The sequence below is a fragment of the Pinus tabuliformis genome, chromosome X (assembly GCF_031772625.1).
Source record: "Pinus tabuliformis cultivar Carrire ecotype Pingquan chromosome X, CPIR1, whole genome shotgun sequence".
NCBI classification, from domain to species: Eukaryota; Viridiplantae; Streptophyta; class Pinopsida; order Pinales; family Pinaceae; genus Pinus; species Pinus tabuliformis.
Window position 1 is genome coordinate 1,615,592,265 of NC_142308.1, and position 23,400 is coordinate 1,615,615,664.

Here is a 23,400-nt window from a genome sequence, read left to right on the forward strand (position 1 = left end):
AGATCCAGATAGGTAGGAAGATCAAGGCCCTTAGGTCGGACAATGGAGGGGAGTATACCTTTGGTGAGTTTGTTGATTTTTGTGCCGAGGCAGGCATTAGGAGGGAGTTCATAGTTCCATAGTACCCCCAGCGGAATGGGGTTGCAGAGGGGAAGAACAGATCCATTGCAGGGGTTTCCAAAGCCATGCTTCATGATCAGGGGTTGCCTTTATTTTTGTGGGTAGAGGCCTGCAACACCGCTGTGTACTTGCAGAACAGGAGTCCACATCGTGCCTTGGGAAATGCGACTTTGGAGGAGGCTTTTTCTGGGAAGAACCCTGATGTTGGGCACTTTCGTATCTTTGGGTGCCTTAATATTCCTATGTCCCCAAGGAGAACAAGACCAAGCTAGAGCCCACTGCAGACAAAGGCATCTTTGTGGGTTATAGCGAGACCTCGAAAGCTTATCGGATTTATATTCCTACGCAGAGGAAAGTGGTTGTCAGGCGGGATGTGAAGTTCGAGGAGGAGAGAGCTTTCAGGAGGTCACGATAGTTAGAGTATCCAAAGTCACTTGACCCTCAGGAGCAGTTGAGTCAGTCATAGGGATCCAGTGGTCAGGGATCAAGAGGTACATCGATTATAGTGTCAGGTCCATCAGTGAGCAGTGGCTCTCAGAGTTAGGTGGGTGGTTCTTCGAGCAGCATGCAGGGCAATCCATAGAGTAGTTCACAGGGTAGTCCACTAATGGATAGTTCGCATGGTACTTCAACATCTACAGGCATAGATTCAGGCATGAGGTCAGTTGGCAGGCCTTCAGGAGTTCAGGCTTCTGATGATGATGAGGATTCTTTCACTCCGGTGGGAGAAATATGCTCAGGGAAGAGGAAGCCCAAGTGGCTTCAAGATACCTTGCACGAGGCCACATCAGTTGCTGGGCCAAAGAGACAGGTTAGAGAGAGTAAACCACTTGAGCGGTTTTGTAGTTACATGGCATTGGTAACAAGCATTGTTGACTTTGAGCCTTCTAGTTATGAGGAGGTAGCCAACCATCAGGTCTAGAGAGAGGCCATGATGGAGGTGTATTCTTCTATTATGAAGAACGATGTTTGGGAGGTAGTGCCGAGGCCTGAAGGTAAATCGGTTGTTACTTCCAGATGGATCTACAAGATAAAGTATGCTACATATGGTAGCATCGAGAAGTTCAAGGCTCGATTTGTGGCGAGAGGGTTCTCACAGGTAGAGGGAGTTGACTATGAGGAGACCTTCTCTCCTGTAGCTCGTTATACATCTATTTGCTCCATTATATTGATTGCAGCAGAGATGGGTTGGAAGATCCATCAGATGGATGTGAAGACCGCATTCCTCAATGGCTTCATTCAGGAGGAGGTTTATATTGAGCAGCCGCAGGGCTTTGAGGTGCATGGGAAGGAGTCCCATGTATGCAGATTGAAAAAAGCACTCTATGGCCTGAAGCAAGCTCCTAGAGCTTGGTACTCGAGGATTGATACATACTTGCAGCAGTTGGGTTTCACAAAGAGTGAGGCTGATCCGAACCTATACTTCGTTGTGGTGGGTGAGGAGCCTCTCATTTTGGTGTTGTATGTTGATGACTTGATCATCATTGGTGCAAAGAGACTCATTGAGGGCTGCAAGAGAGATCTTGCTTCAGAGTTTGAGATGAAGGATATCGGCTTGATGCATTATTTTATGGGATTTGAGGTGTGGCAGGAGGAGGGGCATTTCTTCCTGGGACAAGGGAAGAATATTGTGGATATTCTTAGCAGATTTCACATGGAGGATTGCAAACCCATGTCTACACCTATGATCACTAACTGGAAGAAGCTTCACGCTTCTGATTCCGAGTTGGTGGATCCTACTCTATACAGACAATTGATTGGTTGTTTGATGTATTTGGTGAACACTTGACCAGATATATGTTTTGCAGTTAACACTATGAGTCAGTCCATGTGTGAGCCCATGAGAGTGCACTGGGTGGCTGCAAAACACATTTTTCGTTACTTGCAGGGGACAATGGGTTTTGGTCTGGATTATAGACAGGGTGATGGAGTGACTGGCAGGGTACACGGATTCAGATTGGGCAGGTTGTGCTTCAGATAGGAAGAGTACTTCCGGGTGTTGTTTTGGGTTGGGTTCGGCAATTGTGTCGTGGATTAGCCGGAAACAACAATCAGTTGCATTGAGTTCAGCTGAGGCAGAGTATATGGCTGCTAGTTTGGCTAGTTGTGAGGCCATATGGCTTCGCAAGATGTTGTTTGGTCTATTTGGTCAGGCATTGAGACCTTCAGTAATTTACTGTGATAATCAGAGTTGCATAAAACTCACGGAGAATCCAGTTTTTCATGACAGGTCAAAGCATATTGAGATCAAGTATCACTTCATTAGAGACTATGTCTAAAAGGGCGCTGTCAAACTTGAGTACATTTCCACAAATGAGCAGGTAGCAGACATTTTCACCAAAGCCTTACCATGGGGCAAGCATGTATACTTCAGAGATAAGATGGGAATGGTGAGGAACACTTTCCTCGGTAAGAGGGAGTGTTAAAATTTGGGTACCAGAGGACAAGTGGTTCCCTAAGGCTTTGATCTTTGGCCTAGGGAAAAGTGTCCAAATTTATTTTTTACTTTTCTCCTAAAGTGACTTTATAAGTGGTAAAGTCAATTTAATTTAAAAGTGACTTTATAAGTGGTAAAGTTACATTCTAATTTAAAAGTGACTTTATAAGTGGTAAAGCTACATTCTAATTTAGAGGTGACTTTATTAAAGTGAATGAAGAATTAGAAAGTGAAAAAGTGACTATGGAAATAAAAGGCTAAGTGGGTCTTTATTTAAGTGGGTGAGTTAAAAAATAGAAAGTGAGAATTAAATGCACATTTATTATCATCCCTAGATCTAAATGAATCTCAGCCATTAGATCTCAGGGTAACCCAAAAGGTCATTTAGAGAATAAAAGGAGAAGAGAAGAGGAAAAGATCAATTCATTTTTTCATGAGCATTTGAGAGAAAGAGGAGAGAGCAAGGAGAAAATTTCTGAGCAATGAGGAAGTAAAGGAGAGCAGCAAGAAGACATTTCAGCAAATCTGGGCAGTAACTTTTATTGGCACGCATCCCAAGGAAAAACTGTACAGCAAGAGAAAGGCACAGAAATAGAGGAAGAGGGACATCAAGTTTTGGGCACATTTTTCGAGGTTGGCCGTACATCATTTAATGTTGTTTTATTGCTGTAAAATTTTTTGTTTTCGCTGTTTGCTAATTGGCATGATTTTCAAGGTGGAGTTCAAGCACAAAAATCGAGATAAGTTGTAATTTGTGGTTGCTGGAATTTTTACTGTGTATTTCAGTTTCTCTGTAAAAGCATTTTCAGAAATAAAGAAGAGCTCTCAAACTGGTTTTCCTCAAGAGTTGTAGGGGGTTTTTCTAGGGTCACATTGACAAAAAATCACTGTGTTATTTTCTGTGTGTGGCTGTCATAATTTTGCTTTGTTTTATTTTTGCAATTTCAGTGGTTGTGAAGTCTCTAAATTTGTGTTTTCAGAGAAATATTATCATTTCCAGATTTTAGAATTTTTATTATGCTTGGATTTAAAACTAAATGCATGGAGTGATAAGGAAAATTGATAACCGGAGTGGGGGTTGAAATTTCTTCAGTTAAGAACTTCGCGTTGAAGGTTATAGCTATCCCAGTCGACCCCAATGATAACGACAAGTACGAAGAGGAGATGGCGAGGGCCAAGTGCATTATCCTTGATGGGGTCAAGGATCATGTGGTACCACATATAGCCAAGAAGGAAACAGTAGTTGAGATGTGGGAGGCTCTCAAGAACCTATACTAACATACTTCTGTGCAGAGAAGAATGCTGCTCTAGAATCAGATGAAGTTGTATTATATGAAGAAGGGTCAATCGATTGACAACTTCCTTGGAGGACTGAATGAGATCCGAGACCAGTTGACTGGTATAGGAGCGACACCGGATCAAGAGCTTATGGTGAGGACAGCCTTGAACGCTGTCTCAGAAGATTGGGAAGTGTTTGTCCAGAGTATATTGGGCAGAGGGACTCTCCCACCTTGGGACGAAATGTGGGTAGCTCTTCGCCAAGAAGAGATTAGATGACAGTCGAAGACAGGTAGCAACAACAAAGGGATCAAGGTCAACCAAGAGGAGGAGGATGTGGCCCTAGCATCTGAGGGAAAGCAGGAGAAGCGGAAGAAGAAAGATCTCTCCGAGATCAAGTGCTTCCACTGTGGGGAGATGGGTCACTATGCGACCCAGTGCCCAAGGAAGAAAAGTAAGGGAGAGTCTTCCGAGACTAAGGCAGCGCCAGCACGGGCAGAGAAGGAAGTTTTGACAGACGACGACTGTGCCATGAATGCACACACGCCGCTTGAGCGGAAGTGGGGGAACATCGAGCTGTAGTTAGACAGACTACAGGTGACGAGGGGCAGGATCCTTAAGGTACCCAGCCTCTAGGATTATACCTTGCTACGGGAGCCCGAAGAGGAGTAGCAGGACTGGCATGTGTCGGTAGAGACGGATGCGGATGGAGCGATAGAGGGAGCTACAGTGCAGGAGTCCCAGGACAACGTGAGGCAGCAGTGCGAGATGCACAGAGTTGTTGCAACAACGCAGAGGTTAGAGAGGGAGCACTTGTCAGTGACAGAGGGAGCTTCAACATCGAGAGTGTTTCTAGCCTGACAGAGATGTTAGAGTTGGGAGATCAGTTACTTACTTCTCAGTAACTGAGTTGCAGTGCAGTAGTTAGTAGTGGCAGTGCTATGGGCAGCACGATGCAGCATGATGAGAGGGGTTGCAGTGCAGATGCAGCAGTGGCAGGCCACAAGGCCATGAACAACAGCACAAATGCAGAGGGAGTTGTCGTACAGATGCAACAGTGGCAGTAGAAGAGCCATGGGCAGCAGTGCAGAGGATGTTGGGCAGGGAGGCTTAGCATCAGCACAGGAACCGATGCCGGATGATCAGGGTGATACTTAGTGAGGAGTATTACTAGAGCATAGTCCTCGCTAAGAGGGAGTGTTGATTTGGGGTATCATTGGATGTGCTCTAGCGACGAAAATTGGTGGAGAGGCTAATGCACATGAGATCTCGAATACCCAGAAATGGTTTGGGCAGATTCTAAACAGTTTGAGAGATATTAAAATAATTAATATTTTTAATGGAGTCCCTAAGTCTAAACTTAGGGAAAATAAAATATTAATGTGTATTAATATGAATCTCTGTTAGAATGGTCCAAAAGACATGGATCAAGCCAGATCTAATCTTAGTCATTGATTAGGGACTTAATCTCGGCCGTTGAGATGTCAACAGGAAAAGTATAAGAGGAGGCTTGAGGGTCACTTGGAGAGCACACCAGAGTGATTAGTCATTCAATTCTCTAGAGCGGGGTTTGCTAAGAGAGGTAGAATCAATGATCGAGAGAGAACCTAAGGGGCATTGAGTACAGAGAAGGCAGAGATTGTGCCGGAAGAGCAGCGCAGCAGCCAAGGAGAGTGACGCAGAGCCAGCAAGGGCTCACGCAGAGGCAGCCAAGTGCTGCGCAGAGCACCAGAGGGGCTAGCGTAGCTGACGCAGAGGCTCCCAGAGCTGACGCAGGGCCTCCTGGAGCTGACGCAGGGCCTCCTGGAGAGGTTGACGCAGTCCAGATTGGGCAGACGCTGGGGTTGCAGAGCAGTTTTGTGCTGAGGAACTGTTGGAAGGATTCTCTGGGGTTTCAGCCATGAGATTTCTCTCAAACTGTGAGGTATAGCTACTAAAGGTAGGCCAGTTTCGGCACCCAGATTGTACTTTGATATTGCTTAATAAGAAAACCCTCAGATAGCTGCACCGGTTTTCTCGCATTGGGTTTTTCGGGGACATTGGTCCAAAAATAACGGTGTCATGTGGTGTGTCTGTTCTTGTTTCTTTTAGTTGCTAATCTGTAATATGTTGGGCATGCATTGGTGTTTATTTTCAGTATTTACTTTGTAAATAACTTGTTGAAGAAAAATAGCAAGTAGGGAGGAATAAATCAGAAAAAGTGCATGAAGGGTTTCTAAACTAAGTAAACTTAGAAACTTCAACAAGGGGCAGAATTCAGAGACATGAAGGAGGAACATTTGCCTTTGCTACATAAGCAAAGAAGAAGAAAGGGAAGGGCAAACCTTCTAAGTCTAAACCTAAGTTTTTCAAAAGAAGCATGAGGAATATTGAATGCTTCAATTGTCACAAGCATAGGCACTATGCTCGAGATTGTCCAGAAATAAGATCCTCTTATAATGAAAGGAGTAGCAACAACTGCAATAATCGATCTCCTGATCGAAAGAGGAAGAGTTATGAAGGAAGGAGTAATGAAGGAAGAAGATACGAAGGAAGAAGCAATGCTCGCAGAGATCGTGATCAAGAACTTCATCCTCAAAAGAGATATAGAAACACATGGTATGAAAATAATGTTGTTGCTTCTCAATCTGAGTACTTTCTGATTTCATCTCTATCTAGTGCTTCTCCTCCAGAGTCTTTAGATAGCTGGTTAGTGGATAGTGGTGCCTCTAGGCATTTTTCTGGTTATAAAGAAGTCATCTGTAATTTGGTTGAGAGGGAGACTGGATTAAATATTATCCTTGGAGATAACACTACATACCTTGGAAAAGGGTTTGGTTCAGTTTCTTTTCATTTGGATATTGGAGAAACTATTCATCTTCAAGATGTTTTATATGTACCTGGTCTAAGGAAGAATCTCGTATCTATATCTGCTCTAGAAGGTAAAGGATTGAAGGTGGCTTTCATAAAAGGAAAAGTGTTAACCTAGCCAGAGAAAACAAATATGAACAATGCTTTCACTCTTGGATTGAGAATCAAAGGGCTTTATAAGGTCAATGGGAGACCTATTAGAGCTATGGCCCAAGAATGCAATTTCAATCAAATTGAGTTATGGCACAACAAATTTGCTCATCTTCATTATAAAGCACTTCCCAAAGTAAAGAAGATGGTTTCTGGAATGCCAGAAATCCAATCAAAACATGATGGTGTTTTCCTTGGCTGTGAAAGTGGAATGAAGACAAGAGGGCCTTTCCCTTCTAGCAATATCAAAGCACATGACATCCTGCAGCTAGTCCATTCAGACCTATGTGGACCTATGCCAGTGACATCCATAGGTGGATATTTGTATTATAGGTGGATATTTGTATTATATAACTTTTGTGGATGATTTCTCTAGGGAAACATGGGATATATTTTCTAAAGCACAAAGGTGAATCCTTTGATATGTTTAAAGATTTCAAAGCCTTGATTGAGAATCAAACCGGAAAGAAAATCAAAGTCTTAAGAGTAGATAATGGAGGGAATTCATCTCAAATGAATTCATTGCCTTTTGTAGAGAAGTCGACATTAAGAAAGAAACTATTGTACCATATAATCTGGGACAAAATGGTGTAGCAGAAAGAAAGAATAGAACTATCATGGAGGTTGCTCATGCTATGTTGCATGATCAAAAGGTGCCAAGGTTTTTATGGGGAGAAACAACAAACGCTGCAGTATATGTACAAAACAAGACTCCTCATCAAGCATGATATGACAAGACTCCTGAAGAAGTATTTACAAGCAAGAAACTTGATGTAAGTCACTTAAGAATCTTTGGTTATCTTGTTTACTTCCATGTACCAAAATAAAAGAGGAACAAGCTTGAGGCTTCAGGTAAGAAAGGTATGTTTGTAGGTCACTATGAAGATTCTAAAGCTTTCAGAATTTATATTCCTAGTCAAAGAACAATAGATTTTAACAGAGATGTAACCTTTGATGAAGATGCAACTCTTTAAAAGGTTAAAATTTGTCCTCCCTCTATTACATCTAGACAAACAAATGATGATGTGGACCCCCTACTCATGAACTTGATCATGAGGACCTAGATGAACTTGTTAAGCCTATGGATCCTTTAGATCCTCCTCCATATGATTCTTACAGGAAAAGTCCCCTATGGCCCCGTGATACTCTACAAGATGCTGAAAGACACACTGCTCCCAGGGGCACTGTTAGGGAAAGCAAGAAGCCCTACCGATATCAAAATTATGTAGTTGCTATGAGCTCTATCATACAGAGTGAACCTTAATCATTTGAAGAAGCAGTAAAGCATCAAGTATGGAAAGATGCCATGACAGAAGAATATGAATCCATTATGTAAAATGATGTATGGGAGGTTGTTCCCAGACTTAAGGGAAAATCAATTGTGACTTCAAAGTGGCTGTTTAAAATAAAACATGGCATGGATGGCAGTGTCGAAAAACATAAAACAAGATTTGTGGCCTGAGGATTCTCTCAGAAGGAGGGAATTGATTATGAAGATATCTTTGCTCGTGTTGCTCGTTATACCACCATTTGCTTTATTATTGCTTAGCTGCCAGTCAAGGGTGGACTCTCCATCAGATGGATGTTAAAACAACCTTTCTCCATGGTGCTCTTTAGGAGGAAGTATATGTAGAACAACCTCAAGGCTTTAAGGTACATGACAGAAAGACTCATGTTTGCAGACTAAAAAAGACACTCTATGGCTTAAAGCAAGCCCCCAGAGCTTGGTATTCACGCATTGACAACTATTTAGTAAAGTTGGGATTCACAAGAAGTAGTGCAAATCCAAACCTCTACTTCAAAGTTGTGCAAGGTATGCCCTTGATTTTGGTTTTATATGTTGATGATTTGTTTTTGACAGTTAATGAACCTCTAATGGTCCAGTGTAAGAGGGAGCTTGTCTCTGAATTTGAATTTGATAATGCATTTCTTTTGGGCTTGGAGGTCTGGCAATGACCCGGTGAAATCATTCTCTCCCAAGGGAAGTATGTTGTAAAGCTACTGGAAAGGTTTGGAATGGTTGAATGCAAATCCATGTGCACATCCATGGAGATGAATTCTAAGAAACTCTGTGGTGATGAAGCAGGACCTGACTTATCTGATCCATCTGAATATCGTCAGTTGATTGGAATTTGGAGCATTGATGTTCCTAGTGAACACTCACCCTGATATTCGTTATGCTGTAAACTCTTTGAGTCAATTTATGACTAAGCCTCTTCATAATCATTGGATTGCTGCTAAGCGTGTGCTTAGATATTTGCATGGGACAATTAATTTCGGTCTTAGATATATTGTTGGCAACATAAGGTTACATGGTTATACTGATGGTGATTGGGTAGGTTACATTGTGGACAAAAAAGCACTTTAGAATGTTGTTTCAGTTTGGGATCTGTCATAATCTCTTGGATGAGCAGGATACAAAAATCAGTTGCTCTCATTTCCACAAAAGCTGAGTATATTGCTGCTAGCTTAGCTAGTTGTGAAGCTGTTTGGTTAAGAAAACTCTTTGGAGAGTTATTTGAGCAAGTCCTGGACACTACAGTGTTATTCTGTGACAATATGAGTGGGATTTGATTATCTAAGAATCTTGTATTTCATGACAAATCCAAGCACATTGAAATCAGATATCATTTTATTTGAGACATGGTACAGAGAGGAGCAGTGAGACTCCACTATATTTTGACTGATGAGCAGATCGCTGATATATTACTAAAGCACTACTGAAGAAGAAATTTCTAGTCTTCAGAGATATGCTTGGATTAAGGGATATTCCCCATCTGGTTCAATGACTTGATTGATCAAGGACATTGTGATGTGTGATCTTCCCCCCTGGTTGAGCTCCCAGGGACAAGGAATTGAGCTAGTGAGCTCCTGGGGATGAGGGACCTCCAACTAGGAGTATGCCCTAGTCATGCATCTTGTTTTCCCACCCATTTGGCCAATGGGTGGTGGCTACTTGAGATCGGATGGCGATCCTTACCAGTCATGGTAAGTTGTATCTTGCTCAAGTTTAAAGATGCTGGTGTTCTTGAACAACATGGATTCTTAGCCTTTGAGCTGAGCTATCATGGATTCTTAGCCTTTGAGCTGAGCTATTGTGGATTCTTAGCCTTTGAGCTAAGCTATTGTGGATTCTTAACCTTTGAGCTGAGCTATCGTGGACCCTTAGCCTATGTGCTAAGCTATTATGGTTTCTTAGTCTTATTGGCTGAGAAATATTCATTTCGGGTGGTAGCATGAGTCTCCCCGATGATTATTTGAACTAGGTTGAAGATTGAGACTCCCTGGTGATGGTTTCTTATCTTAGCCTTTATTTCACTGAGCTTGGATTCAAGGTGGTAGCAATAGCTCCCTTGCCATGAGTGTTCTTCTTTAGATTTGAGATGTTCAACATGAGCCATGATGATTTGACAGGTACAACAATTTTGACTTTATTGATGAAAATTCCTCCCTAGTTGAGACAAAATGTTGAATTTTAAATTTTTATGTGGTTATTTGACTGAGCTTGGATTCAAGGTGGTAGCAATAGCTCCCCTGCCATGAGTGTTCTTCTTTAGATTTGAGATGTTCAACATGAGCCATGATGATTTGACAGGTACAACAATTTTGACTTTATTGATGGAAATTCCTCCCTAGTTGAGATAGAATGTTGAACTTTATGTGGTTAACCCCTTTTACCCTTGAAGCGAATTATTTCTCAAGAGGAAATTATTTTTCATAAGAGCAAAAACTATTTCAAAAGTATTTTATAAAGCAATTAGACATGTGCAAAATAAAATCACTTAAGTGATTCAATTAGACATGTGCAAAATAAAATCACTTAAGTTATCCAATTCGAATGGATCACTCTAGGAGCCTCCAAAACACTTAATTCGAGGTAGGGGTTTTGCCTCAAATATTTCTATATATTGCAAGGAAGGCAGCATTGTGATCATCATCGATTTATTTCTCTCTCTCTCTCTCTAGTATTGGTGCTCAAACTATCGGGCTTTCGCATTGGTGATTCATTTAGCTTTCTCATTGTTGATTTATCTCTCTCACGCATTGGTGATCAAGCTCACTCATTTGTGATCAAGACCTTACATTGATCTATTGTTTGGCAGATCTACTATTTGGAAGGTCTATTATCTGGCAGATCTACTGTTTGGCAGATCTATTGTTTGGAAAATCTACTGTTTGGCTGATCTATTATCTGACAGATCTATTGTTTGTCAGATCTACTGTTTGGCAGATATATTGTTTGGAATATCTATTATTTGGCAGATCTATTGTTTGGAAGATCCACTCTTTGGCAGATCTATCATTTCGCAAATCTATTGACAGATCTCAGAACTCTCAAGCTACAACTCTCGCACTCAGAGGATATTTCTCTCATAATTTTAGCTAGACATCTTCTCATAGAGGCTTATTACTATCTTGCATCTGCTAGCTGAAAGGATCTTATTACTCTTGTTTTGAAGCTGGTTGATCTCGCATTCAAGAGGTATCATTTCTCTTATATTGCTCGTGCATAAGAAGAATATTGCTCTCATTTAGCTCTCACACCAGTGGTTTTTGCTCTTGCTATTTGCTGCTGTTAATGCTCTCGCTCCAGGGGTATATTGCTCTAGTTTTATTCTCAGATCAGAGAGATATTCTATTCTTGATTATGCTTTCGTACCTCCCCACCTGAACTGGAAGGTTGTTTTCCTTTGAGCTGTTCGACCTTCAAAGCTTCTCACTCCTTGTTCTTTGGCGCTGCTATGCTTCTTGCCATTGCTCGAATAGGCTAACACTTTAGCTTATACAAGTTTCTCTCTTTAACTCGAACGATGTGGTCCTTGAGCTAGATCCCATTGGTCTAATTAGTGCTTGTCCATCTTGGAATGCCACACAACACCCCTTCTTCCCTATCATAGAGACCGAGCGCAAACTCCACCTGGGTTTTGGCACCCATAACATATCCTTCACCTCCAACATAATTCCTGATTCAAGCTGGAATTCCACTCAGTCAGGTTGTCAAACAGTTGTCATGCCCCTGTCATATACCATGTGGCTCCATTGTTTAGTAGCCACGTACCCACTGGTAAAGTGTCGGAGGAAAGGTAGGAAACACTTGTCAACTTAGTTTCAAACTTTATGGCAAACTCTTCTTGAGCTTCTTTCGATGCAACTATAGTTGATTGCGTACCCTTTCCACCCTTCTTCCTCTTTAGACACTATGAAGCATAGTGTCCCATCTTATGACAGTCAAAACACTTGACTTTAGTCAAGTCCTTTTTCCTCTTTGGTTGTGAGGTTGACTCCTCACTCTTGCTACTCGAACCTTTGCTTTTAATTGCCCGACTGGCAAGAGCAAGATTCTCATCATCTCCACTCATATGTTGTCCTCTAGACTATGAATTCTCATAGATTTCCTTCAGAGTGAAGTCATCCCATAGTCTGCTCCAATCAGGTAGTTTCTCTCGTGATAGAACACCTGTCACAAAGGTAGTCCATTGTTTTGTAAACCCGTTGAAGGCTACCCTTACAAGCTCCCCATCTAACACAACTACCCCAACTACTCAAAACTCATCTTGAACTTGTTGAATCCTAGTGAGATATGATGCCACTATGTTTGATGCAGTGATTTGGGTGTTCCTTAGCTTTCCTGTCAACACCATTTTTCGGTTCTTGTTATCACTCTGATATAGATTCATTAGAGTGGTCCACATCTCATGGGCACTATTCTTTCCTGATATGTGAGGGATCACATGATCCTTTACCGCATCCATGATGATACATTTGGATTTAAAATATTTCAAAATATGGGCAGCCAAAGTTGTAGCATCTAAATGAGGTGTAACCAGAGTTTTACAAACTCCCATAGGTTGTTCTCCACAAGAGTCAGTGCTATTCTCTCCTTCCATGGATTGAAATTATAAGCACCCTCCAACTTGTCCTCAAAACTTTTAGGCTGGTTGTTTCCATCACTGGATTGAAATGTCAATTAAAAAAGTTCTGGTTCTCACACCTTGATTTGTACGGTCCCCCTTTCTCCCTTTGAGTGCTGCCCTCCGCTAATCACTCTAGGCCCTGATCACACTTTTGGCTTGCTGCTCGTATTTGTCACCCTCACACGCCTTGACTGTCTCACGTATGGTTGTAATATGCTCTCAGTGTGTTTGGCTATTAGCGTCTCCACCAATAGCGCTCAACTTCGACCCGTTTGTAGAGCCTCTAACCCATGCGAAGGGTTCCTTGCAAACTACGATCTTGCTGCCAACAAGTTATCTGTTGCCACCTGACTGTCTTCCCTTGCGTGCACTGTTTTGTGGGTTGTCGCTGTGTTTGTGTCTTGGCCTTGTAGTGTTTGACTAATGTGCAGTGGCTTAGGGTCCTGTTGCCTCAAAATCTAGCAGGTCTTGTAGAGGGGAACCCTACAAGACAAGCACTAGACCAAGTGGCAACAATGAGGTGTGGCCCACTGTCACCACAACCACTACCCCTCCCTCTTTATGGACTTTCACCAACAGGAGGCTTCTCGTTAAAGGTCACCTATGAAAGATATTCTAAGTTTAAGGGTTTAAGGTGACAAATTGCTTACAATGGATACCTCAATCAATTTAAGAGAGGCAATTCACATCCTTTAGTAAGACTAAGGAAAGGCACAATTGACCTAGGCTTGAGGTATAACAAGTCTAAAGGGGTATCCCAGGTTAAATAGGCCAAGAAAAGGTTTCCAAACAACGAATATTAGCAAGCCAATGGCATAAGAAACCTTCAAAAAAGTCCTCAAGTTGAAGCTTAACAAAACTAGGGTTTTCCTAGGGAAAATCCACCTAGGGCAAGAGAATTAGGGTTTAAAATGGAAAGAGTGGCCACCAATGGAGGTTGATTTTGTGGCAACCTATCCTTGCCTTGATGTTGAATCCTTCCACAACCTCAAATTCACCTTTTCGGCTATTCGCACCAAGCCCTAGCTTGGCCGCTTATCCTTAAGAGGGCCGAAATGAGAGAGAGAGAGAGAGAAAAAAATTCAAGTCTATGGATAAAATGAGGTTTGATCACCAAATTGACAAGGCTAGTGCCTAGTCCTTAGGATGATGGAGTCTATGGGTGTGATAGATTAACTAAATCTTGCAAAGGAGTAAGAATGTTTTGATGCCCTAGCACAAAACCCTAACTATTAACTTTGTGAGGGATCAAGGTCACTTGAGAGAGCTATTATAAAGTTCACCAAGGGGATTGACATTCACATTTCATACATGATAAATTCATACAATGATGATATCTAGATTCCATACAATAGATCTTCAATAATAAAAGAACACTAGAAAAACCCTAGATTATCAATTCATTCCATACATTAGACAATAAAGTCAAAAATTTATCAAATACAAGGCTCACTTACAAGAAAAAACACATGTACAATCCTTTATTGATCTAATATAACTTCTCCAATGCCAAGAAAATAGCTCCAATAGGCAAATTTCTCCATAGAATCACATCTCTTCAAGATACAAGATGGCTGAAATTCTCAAGGAGGATGAATTATGTCACAAGTGATGATGATAGAAATGAATGATCCTCTCCTCTTTTTGTATGAGTACAAGTGCTAATTAGCCTAAAAGCCCCTAGAAAACAAGTTTGATCACAACACAACCTTCGGTTACAAGTCATCCCACTAGTTTAAACATAAAATTCCCTAACTAGTCCACACGTGTGAGCTGCTAGCTCTGTAGGGATGATGTCGTGCAAGAAATGTGCTCCAAATGGGATGTCCAAGTGATATGAGGTGTCCAAGATGATGTAGAAGCATGTAAAATCAAGATTTGAGGGTTGGCCCTAAAATCCACCTCAATGGCTCCTATGGGATCCCAAGATCTGGTCGGGGCAACAAAAAGTGGTCTCCATGGGTCTCCAACTACTCAAAGTGGCCTCCTCTGCTCCAACGTTGAGGGCTTCTAAGGTGCAACTCGCCTTCCGTAGTCGTTGAAGGTGAGACCATCCTCATTTGGGCCCTGAATTAACTTCCATCCATCAATTGGTGTTAATGCCGACTTGGGGGCGTGCTGGTTCTAGGTGTGTCATGTTGAAGAATCTTCAAATCTGGTTCAAAGTAATCCAACATCCTAGGTGTAGGTTGTGCCCTATAACATGTGTCATCCGCTGCTACTACTAGGAGGCACAAGAGTTGCTTCACCTGTTTGTGCCAATATACTTCTCTAAGGGCCTGTGTATTATGGAGAGAGTGCCCAAGACCTGCGTTGCTGAACCACCTGATGATAATCACAATAAATATTCTAGTGGAAGATGTGAAAATTCTAAAACCCGGAATCCCTACTGCAGTGAATTGATGTTACTTCTCTTGTTTAATCCATGCAAGTTATTTACGGTGTTCTACGGTAAATATCGAATTAAATACAATTGCAACCCTCACTTAATCAAATCATATGCAGAGACAAGAAACTGAACAAGAAAAAGATACAACACATCTACACAGTTATTTTTGGACAAATATCCTTGGAAGAACCCAATGCGGGGAAATCGGTGCAACAACTTTGAGGGTTTTATTATTATGCAGTATTAATTCCTGAAGACAACTTTTGGATGCCTTCTCGACAATCCAGTAACATAGAATATCACTAACAAAGAAATTTGTGAGATTACCTTAGAATATCACTAGAAGTCCTGGCTGATCCAACCCTTGAATGAACAGCCTTTGGCTGCATCTGCGCTGCCTCTGCGCAGTGTTTGCGTCAGTCCAACGTCACACTGTCTAGGACTTGCGTCACTCTTTCCGGTTGATCGATTTGCCTTTGAGATTCAGACTTTTGCTCTCACGGTCTCCCACCCCAGCTTCCAGCTACAGAAATCGAACCCTCCAACAAATTTCAGACTCCCTCAAGGCTTCTGCGTTGCCTCTGCGTCAGCCTACGCTGCCTCTGTGTGGCTCTACGTCAGCCTCTTCTCGCTCAGCACTGCCTCTCCCGGATCCCTCTCTGACTCCTTTGCCGGATCAGGAGAAATCTCCCACTGGAACTATCCCTGTCCTCACTGCAAAAGCTCACTTCGAATTTCTCACCAGTAGCTGCTCTACTTCAAAAATTCGGTCATCTGAACTCTCTCTGTGTGTTCTCAAGTGCCCCTCAAGCCTCTTCTTAGATCTTTCTATTGGACAACCAACGGCCCAAATTAACTTCTAATCAATGGCTTAGATCATTTTGGCTTGATCCTTGTCTTCTTTTAGAAGTTACACCCACAGTTTAGATTAATACCCATTAATTATTTTAATTTCCTAAGTTTAGACTTAGGGTCCCATTAAAAGTAATTAATTATTTTAATAGAACTATCTCCGGATGGAATTTCCCAAAACTATTTATGGGCATTGGAGAATGCATGTGTCTAACCTACAAAATTTGAGACTTAGAGCACATCCGATGCTACCAATTCATCTCGGTTTTCTTGAAGCTTCGTGAGGAACGAATCCATACGTTCCCCCTTTTGCATCTGCATAGATCTCATCTTCTACTCCAAGTACATCTTCCGCTGCTCAGAAGATCCTTGATACAACGTCGACAATGCATCCCACATCTCCTTGGCAGTGTTTTTGCCAGCTATGTGACAAACTATATGATCCTTCACTTCATCAAGGATCATTCTTTTTGTCTTCGCCATTTCTCCCTTGTACTTCTTGAGTTGATCTGGATCTGTGGGCTTAGCTACCATGCTGTCGACGTAGACTTTGAGAAAATGCTCATCCAGAAGGCATGACATCCTTGCCTTCCAGATCACATAGTTGGATGCCCCATCCAACCTATCCTGATCTCTCAGTCCACTGGCTGCCATCTCTGCCAATCGAAAAAGTCAAATAGCCTCCTCTCTCCTCTACGCAACACTGGACTAGCCTACACACTACCCCTTTCCGCTACTGCTCAACTAGTGAGAATTCAGACTCCTTGGCTGGAAGTCCTCTAAGGAAGAATTCCCTCAACCGTGTCTCTCTCTTCCCTTTGACGTCTTTCTGCCCAGCAATTGCCTGCAGAAAACTGCGTCACACCATAAAACCCCTCTTTGCTGACGCTTCTGTTGCACTGCTCCCTCTGCCGCTGACAAATCTCGAATTGGAAAACTTACCTCTCTGTCGACTCACCCAGAGAGAGATTTACTGCGAAAATCTTGCCCTCGTAGACTAAACTGCGCAAACCCTCTAGGGATTCAAATTGCTGCCTCTGCAGGAATTTCGAATTCCCTTCTTCCTTCAGCATTGGGTCTTCCGACTATGCTCTTCTTACTTCACCTCAGCGCTGATATCATGTGAAAATTCCAAAACCCAAAATCCCTACTGCAGCGAATTGACCTTACTTCTCCTACTTGTTTAATGATTAATCCATGCAAGTTATTTACGATCTTCTACTGTAACTAATAAATATTGAAGTAAATACAACTGTAACCTTCATTTAATTAAATTATATGCAGAAACAAGAAACTGAATAAGAAAAATATACAACACATCTACATAGTTATTTTTGGACAAATGTCCCCGGAAAAATCCAATGCGGGAGAACTGGTGCAGTAGCTCTGAGGGTTTTATTATTATGCAGTAGTAATTTCTGAGTACAACTTCTGGATGCCTTCCTGACAATCCAGTTACAGAGAAGATCACTAACAGAGAAATTTGTGAGATTACCTCACACTATCACTGGAATTCCTAGCTGATCCAGCCCTTGAAATGAACAGCCGTTTGCTGCCTCTTCGCAGTGTCTGCGTCAGCACAACGTCACACTGTCTAGGACCTGCGTCACTCTTTCTGGCTGATCGATTTGCCTCTGAGATCCAGACTTCTGCTTTTCGGGTCTCACACCCTGGCTTCCAGCTACAGAAATCGAACCCTCTAGCTAATTTCGGAATCCCTCAAGGCTTTTGCGCTGCGTTTGCGTTAGCCTACGCTGCCTTTGCATGGCTCTGTGTTATCCTCTCCCGAACCTCTCTCTGCCTCTCCCGAACCTCTCTCTGCCTCCTCTGCTGAGTATTCCCGCATTAGGAGAAATCTCCAACCGAAACTATCCCTGCCCCTCACTGCAAAAGCTCACTTTGAATTCCTCACCGACAACTGCTCTGCTTCAGAAATTCGATCTTTTGAACTCTGTGTGTGTGTTCTCCAAATGCCCCTCAAGCCTCTTCTTATATCTTTCTGTTGGACAACCAATGACCCAGATTAACTTCTAATCAATGGCTTAGATCATTTTGGCTTGATCCTCGTCTTCTTCTAGAAGTTACACCCATAGTTTAGATTAATACCCATTAATTATTTTAATTTCCTAAGTTTAGACTTAGGGTCCCATTAAAAATAATTAATTATTTTAATAAAACAGTCTCCAGTTGGAATTTCCCAAAACGATTTCTGGGTATTGGAGAACGCATGTGTCTAAGCCTCCCTGCAAAATTTGAGACTTAGAGCACATTTGATGCTACCAGAAATCAACAGAAGAATCCAATCATTAGGGACAAATCATTATTGCATCTAAGTGAACCAAACTTGAATGTCATGGGCTATTTAATACTTCAAATAAAGACCCTTTTCCAAAATCAGGACTTTGATCTCGCAATGGTGTTTTCTCCCTAAGTAGGAGTGGCTAAAGGTCAACCTTATTAGGTGTTTCTAAATTCCAACCCCTAAGGGGAAGTGACATTTCTGTTGTCCACCCTTCAATTGATAGGTGTTAGTGAATAATAATGATGACAACGGAGGGGAGAAGACTTCATGGCGAAGTGCCATGGTCAAAGGGACCAATTGATAGGGTTGCCCACATCTTGAGTGTATCGATGTGAGGAGGGAGCATTTGTGGATGCATGAATTACCAACTCGGCCTTTGTTTTTCCACCCCTCTTGTGTGCCTTTTACTTCTTGATTTTTCTTTGTATTATTGCTCATAGCTTAAGGGTTAGAGCTTGCTTTGAATGATGTGGCAGTTACATTACCCCTTAATGATGTGTTAGTTCATTGCTCATTGGGTTTGGAACATGGAAGGGTTCCTTCTTTTGATGTAATTGAGCAACACGTGCTCAGGAACTGGGTGATGGCCATAATAAGTGAGGTAGAGCTCATTCTAGGCTCTTGCCCATGTGCTAATCTTTATGTCCCTGCCCATCTTTTGCATTTTGATTTTCTTTTCTTTTGCTATGGTCATGATATGCTCTTTCTGTTTCTTTTAGTTGCATCAACCTCCTAGGGCAAAAGTTTCCAGGCCTTACCCAAGTATGTGGACCTAAGTCACCTGACATGGGGATTCGGGACACGTAGGATTCGAGATTCGTGGTGTCGGATTCGGACACGTTGACCCCCCGGAACAGGACACGTGATATATATATATATATATTAAAAATTAGATATTATCATATTTCTTACACAAATTTTAATTAATAATACAAATTTATTGATTTCAAACATAGATCTTCATCTATAGCTATTAGCATGCATAGTACATACAAAATTCAAATAAATGTCAGTGGTATTGGTCACATAAATGATACATCTATTAAAAATTTAAATCATGATTCATAATTCATAACTAAAAGACAACTTACAACTACAAGATAGTAAGATAAACACACTGACAATTGTAGTTTTCTCATTAAGTCATCAAATCAAAATGTGTTACATAGGTAGTGTTGGTGCAATGCCAATGGAAAATAGAAATAGAAAATATAAAACAACTACAGGTATACAAGCCTCAAGGCATCAATCAACATTAGAATCAGCATCACTGTCCCCATCATCATGGTCCCCACTGCTCTCCTCTGCATCCTCCTCCTCCCTTGTATCCATAGTCGCCTCTGCATCTGCTGGTATGGAGGTTGACCCCTCTAAGTCATCAAATCTAACAGGCTCTAGCACTGGATCATTGAGATCCATGTTGGCCAATGCCAACTCAACAGTGGTGTCCAGACCCATATCATCAGGAACAGTGTTACTTGGGAGCGGGAGCGAAAGCGGGGAGCAGGAGCGAAAACGGGAGCGGGAGCGACATATTCAGAAGCTCTTGGTTTGGTGCTCTTGATTAAATACGAGTTCCATACCCTAATACATGACAAAATTCAATGGAAACATTGCAATCTCCCAATCCTAAAATCCTGAAACACTGATAAGTCTGCTGGATTTTGAATGAAATCTAAAATTCTACTTTCTCCATATGAAATCCAATGAGGCTGGAACCACTCTCAAACATCCCGAGTCATTTCATGGTAATGTTAAAAATTTAAGTAAAAGGATGAAAATGAAGATTAAGGAGAATGTCACTTTTACTTTAAGAATTTAACATTACCATGAATAGCATATCAATACTAGGGCCTAGACTTGATCATGAAGCTGCCAAAATGCTCTACTCCTTGCTGCAACAGCACAAATCACTTGCCAACAGCACAAATCACTTGCCAAATGAAAATATTAATGAGCAAACACGCCCTTTTCTTTCCCGCACTAAGCTTAGCGAGTCCTGGAAACAGGACACGTGTCCCAAAATCGTGACACGCTTTTGAAAATCATGACACGACCTCGGATTCGACGTGTCGGAAACGGACACGATGTGTCATATGATTTGGACACGAATCCGGACCGAATCGTGTCAGATTCGCTGGATTCAGGATTCATAGGGGGTTTAGGACGAATCCGGTGACTTAGATGTGGACATATGGGTGCCAAATCCCAAAGAACTCATGATGGGTTGAAGTCGAAGAACAGAGATGAGATTAGGGCTTATAATGTGAGATGGAAAGTGTTATGTATGACATAGAGGTAGATGGAACTACGCTATCTCAATCAGGGCTTCCCAAGTAGTGCCCCTCCTATACCCATTGGGCCATTAAAGGAGGTCCCATTGGACTAGGATCAAAGATTATCCCCCCATTTAAGGTGAGAGAAAAAGATCACGGTCAATGCCCATCATTTTTCCAGATCACCCCATAATCCATACCAAATGCCCAAGAACAAACAAGCATAAGCACCCGATTGCAAAATGACCAAAATAATTTTGAGAGGAAGCCCACCTTTGTCCATGTGCTCATGCTGGATGGGTGAGAAGCAAATTGCTGATGCAAGTGGTGGAGATATATGGTATATCATCAGCTAGTGGTGGCTGTCAAGGGCTGCTGGCTGCATGGCTGACCGGCTGGTTGTCAAATGTAGGAGAAAATTTCTCCTATGGGGTTATCCATTTTGGTGGGTAACATCTGACTTTAGTGCACTAATAGATCTAGGACACCCTTTCACATGGAGAACATGTCACAAGGCTAATACATGGCTTTAGACTTGCATTCCTTGGGCTTACAATGGTGCTGCAAGGAAATGAAAGTGCTCATATTTACCAATGCTGAAAGAGGGGTAACACTCACCATTAGTGCTAAACATTCATATTAAGTCTTAAAAACTAATAGATTTAGACTTTTATTGGACCATGCATCTTGTGGTTGCTAGGAGACACAAGTTTTGGCCTTCACAACTTCATCACAACAATTTGCTATATTTCCCTCTAAATCATTGACTGATAAATTACACTGTAAATATTAGCATTGACAATCTACAGTGGTAGAGTGGGCAGTCATATAGGATGATGGTAATGGTTGGTTGCCTTTTTGCACCCATTTCCAAAACTAAGTAGAAAACCGAGTTTGGGATCAGGTAAGGGATATCTTTTAGATTTCTGAACTTCAGGTAGCAACGTTATCCAAAGTCTTGACCTGATGCATGTCTAGGGAAATGCATCACAGGTTTCCAAGGGCTACTCTTTTTCTAACTAGAAAGTTAAAACCTTAAGCATTTATCTGTCCACAGTTTATTGCTTAAAAATAATGGGGGACTTCCTCATCTTAGATTGCATGAACATCATTTCTTGTCAACTTCAGACAACTTAAAAAGAAGCTTCTGAGAAGTTTCATTTCCATTTTCTAGATTATTCTCCTTATACCGGTGTTTTGCTTTGTCAAATCCTAGTTTGCAGGAAACTCATACCTTATGTTATTACCTTAAACCCAATGGCGTTTTATTCCAAGATTTTTCTTACATACAAATATGCTTTACAGACAGTCTAAAGATACTAGTTATCTTACTTCCCCTCAAAACATACAATTACTACCTTGACAATTACTTCCCCCCTAAAAACCTACAACCACTAGCTTATTCTCCTTATACCGTTGTTTTTGCTTTGTCCAACCCTAGTTTGCAGGAGACTTGTACCTTATGTTATTGCATTGGACCCAATGGTGTTTTTTCTAAGATTTCTCTTACATGTAGATATGCTTTACATACAGTCTAAAGACATTTGTGATCTTACTTCCCCTCAAAACATACAATTACTACCTTTACTGTCATTTAAAAAATTTAAAGTATCCCTTAAAGAGCACCTTTCAAAATTGCTAGGAATGAAAAGTTGAAAACTAAATTTTGAAGTTGGTTATGATCTCTATCACATGAAAAAGGATTTAGGCATATGAAAGCAAAATAACAGATATGTAGGACCGCTGCTTCTGGACTTGTGAACCATATGGTAATGCTTTTGAAAGTGTTGCAGGGACACAGGCAGGAAAGTGGATGATCCAGAATCACTGGAACAAATACGTCTTACTATTTTAAACAATTTATTGAAGTACCATCCAGTATGGAGTTTGAGGATTCTTTTCCAGAAATTCTCTTTGCTGTTGAAGTTTTGCTTTATGCTATTACAAGTTCATTCTTGGATATATTTACTTTCTTGTGCATTGTCAATCATTGCTTCTACTGTAGCAGCTTGAAGATTCCTTTTAACTTGAAATTTGAAACAGGAATCTTCTGCTCAATTGGCCTTGGGAGAGGCATTTGGGATTATGCCCCCAAAAGAAAAGGTAAGTTCATCATATATGTTACGTTCTTTGATAAAGGATAGCGTATTTACCAAGGGATCAGTGAAATATTTAATTCCATGCATGGTGTATGATGCATAAATATGGAAGGATGACATCTGTATAGTACTTTGCATGCGATTTCTGTATGAAGCATATCGATAGACTCAAAGTAGTAAATAGCATTTCTATGACAACAAATTGTTGCACTTATTTATGCAACTCTAAAACATTTTGTTCAACCTTCTATTTTCAATCTTTCGTAGTTATCAGGATTCAGCATTAACTATTTTTGGCCACATGGCCGATGAACATTTATTATGCAACATCTAATGCATACCAATTTATACTGGAATTGATAAATTTGTTGCAAGCACTCACTCCAAGCAAGTGCCTTGAGATGTTCATAGGAAACCTCTTTCTCTGCTAGCGCACCAACTTGATCTGAAGTTCTTTTGTTGCCATATTATAAGTAAACCATTTCAGGTTTTATGTCTATATTTTTGGCGTTGAAATTTACTCTTGTGAAATGTGATATACTTTCATGTCCTTGTTACCTAGAAGTTGAAATGCCTTCTTCTTTACTTCTGCTGCAATTATTGCTACATTTAATTTATTTTATAATGTTTACTTGCAGCCCGATGTGGATATTGCTACACTCGTACGTATATATGATGATGGTCCAAACCGCAGGTAATTTCCAATTTTTGCTCCTGATCGTAAACTTTCCT

At 41.3% G+C, this 23,400-nt stretch overlaps 1 protein-coding gene across 1 annotated transcript in view; it reads left to right on the forward strand.

The window, feature by feature from the left end:
- LOC149146230 (ACT domain-containing protein ACR11-like) overlaps positions 1 to 23,400 on the forward strand; it is a 90,474-nt gene that overhangs the window by 20,414 nt on the left and 46,660 nt on the right. Inside the window, exons 5-7 of the mRNA XM_089447373.1 lie at positions 22,363 to 22,447; positions 22,613 to 22,672; positions 23,307 to 23,362. Of these exons, the coding sequence (XP_089303499.1) occupies positions 22,363 to 22,447; positions 22,613 to 22,672; positions 23,307 to 23,362 (201 nt within the window). The remainder of the gene's footprint in view (positions 1 to 22,362; positions 22,448 to 22,612; positions 22,673 to 23,306; positions 23,363 to 23,400) is intronic.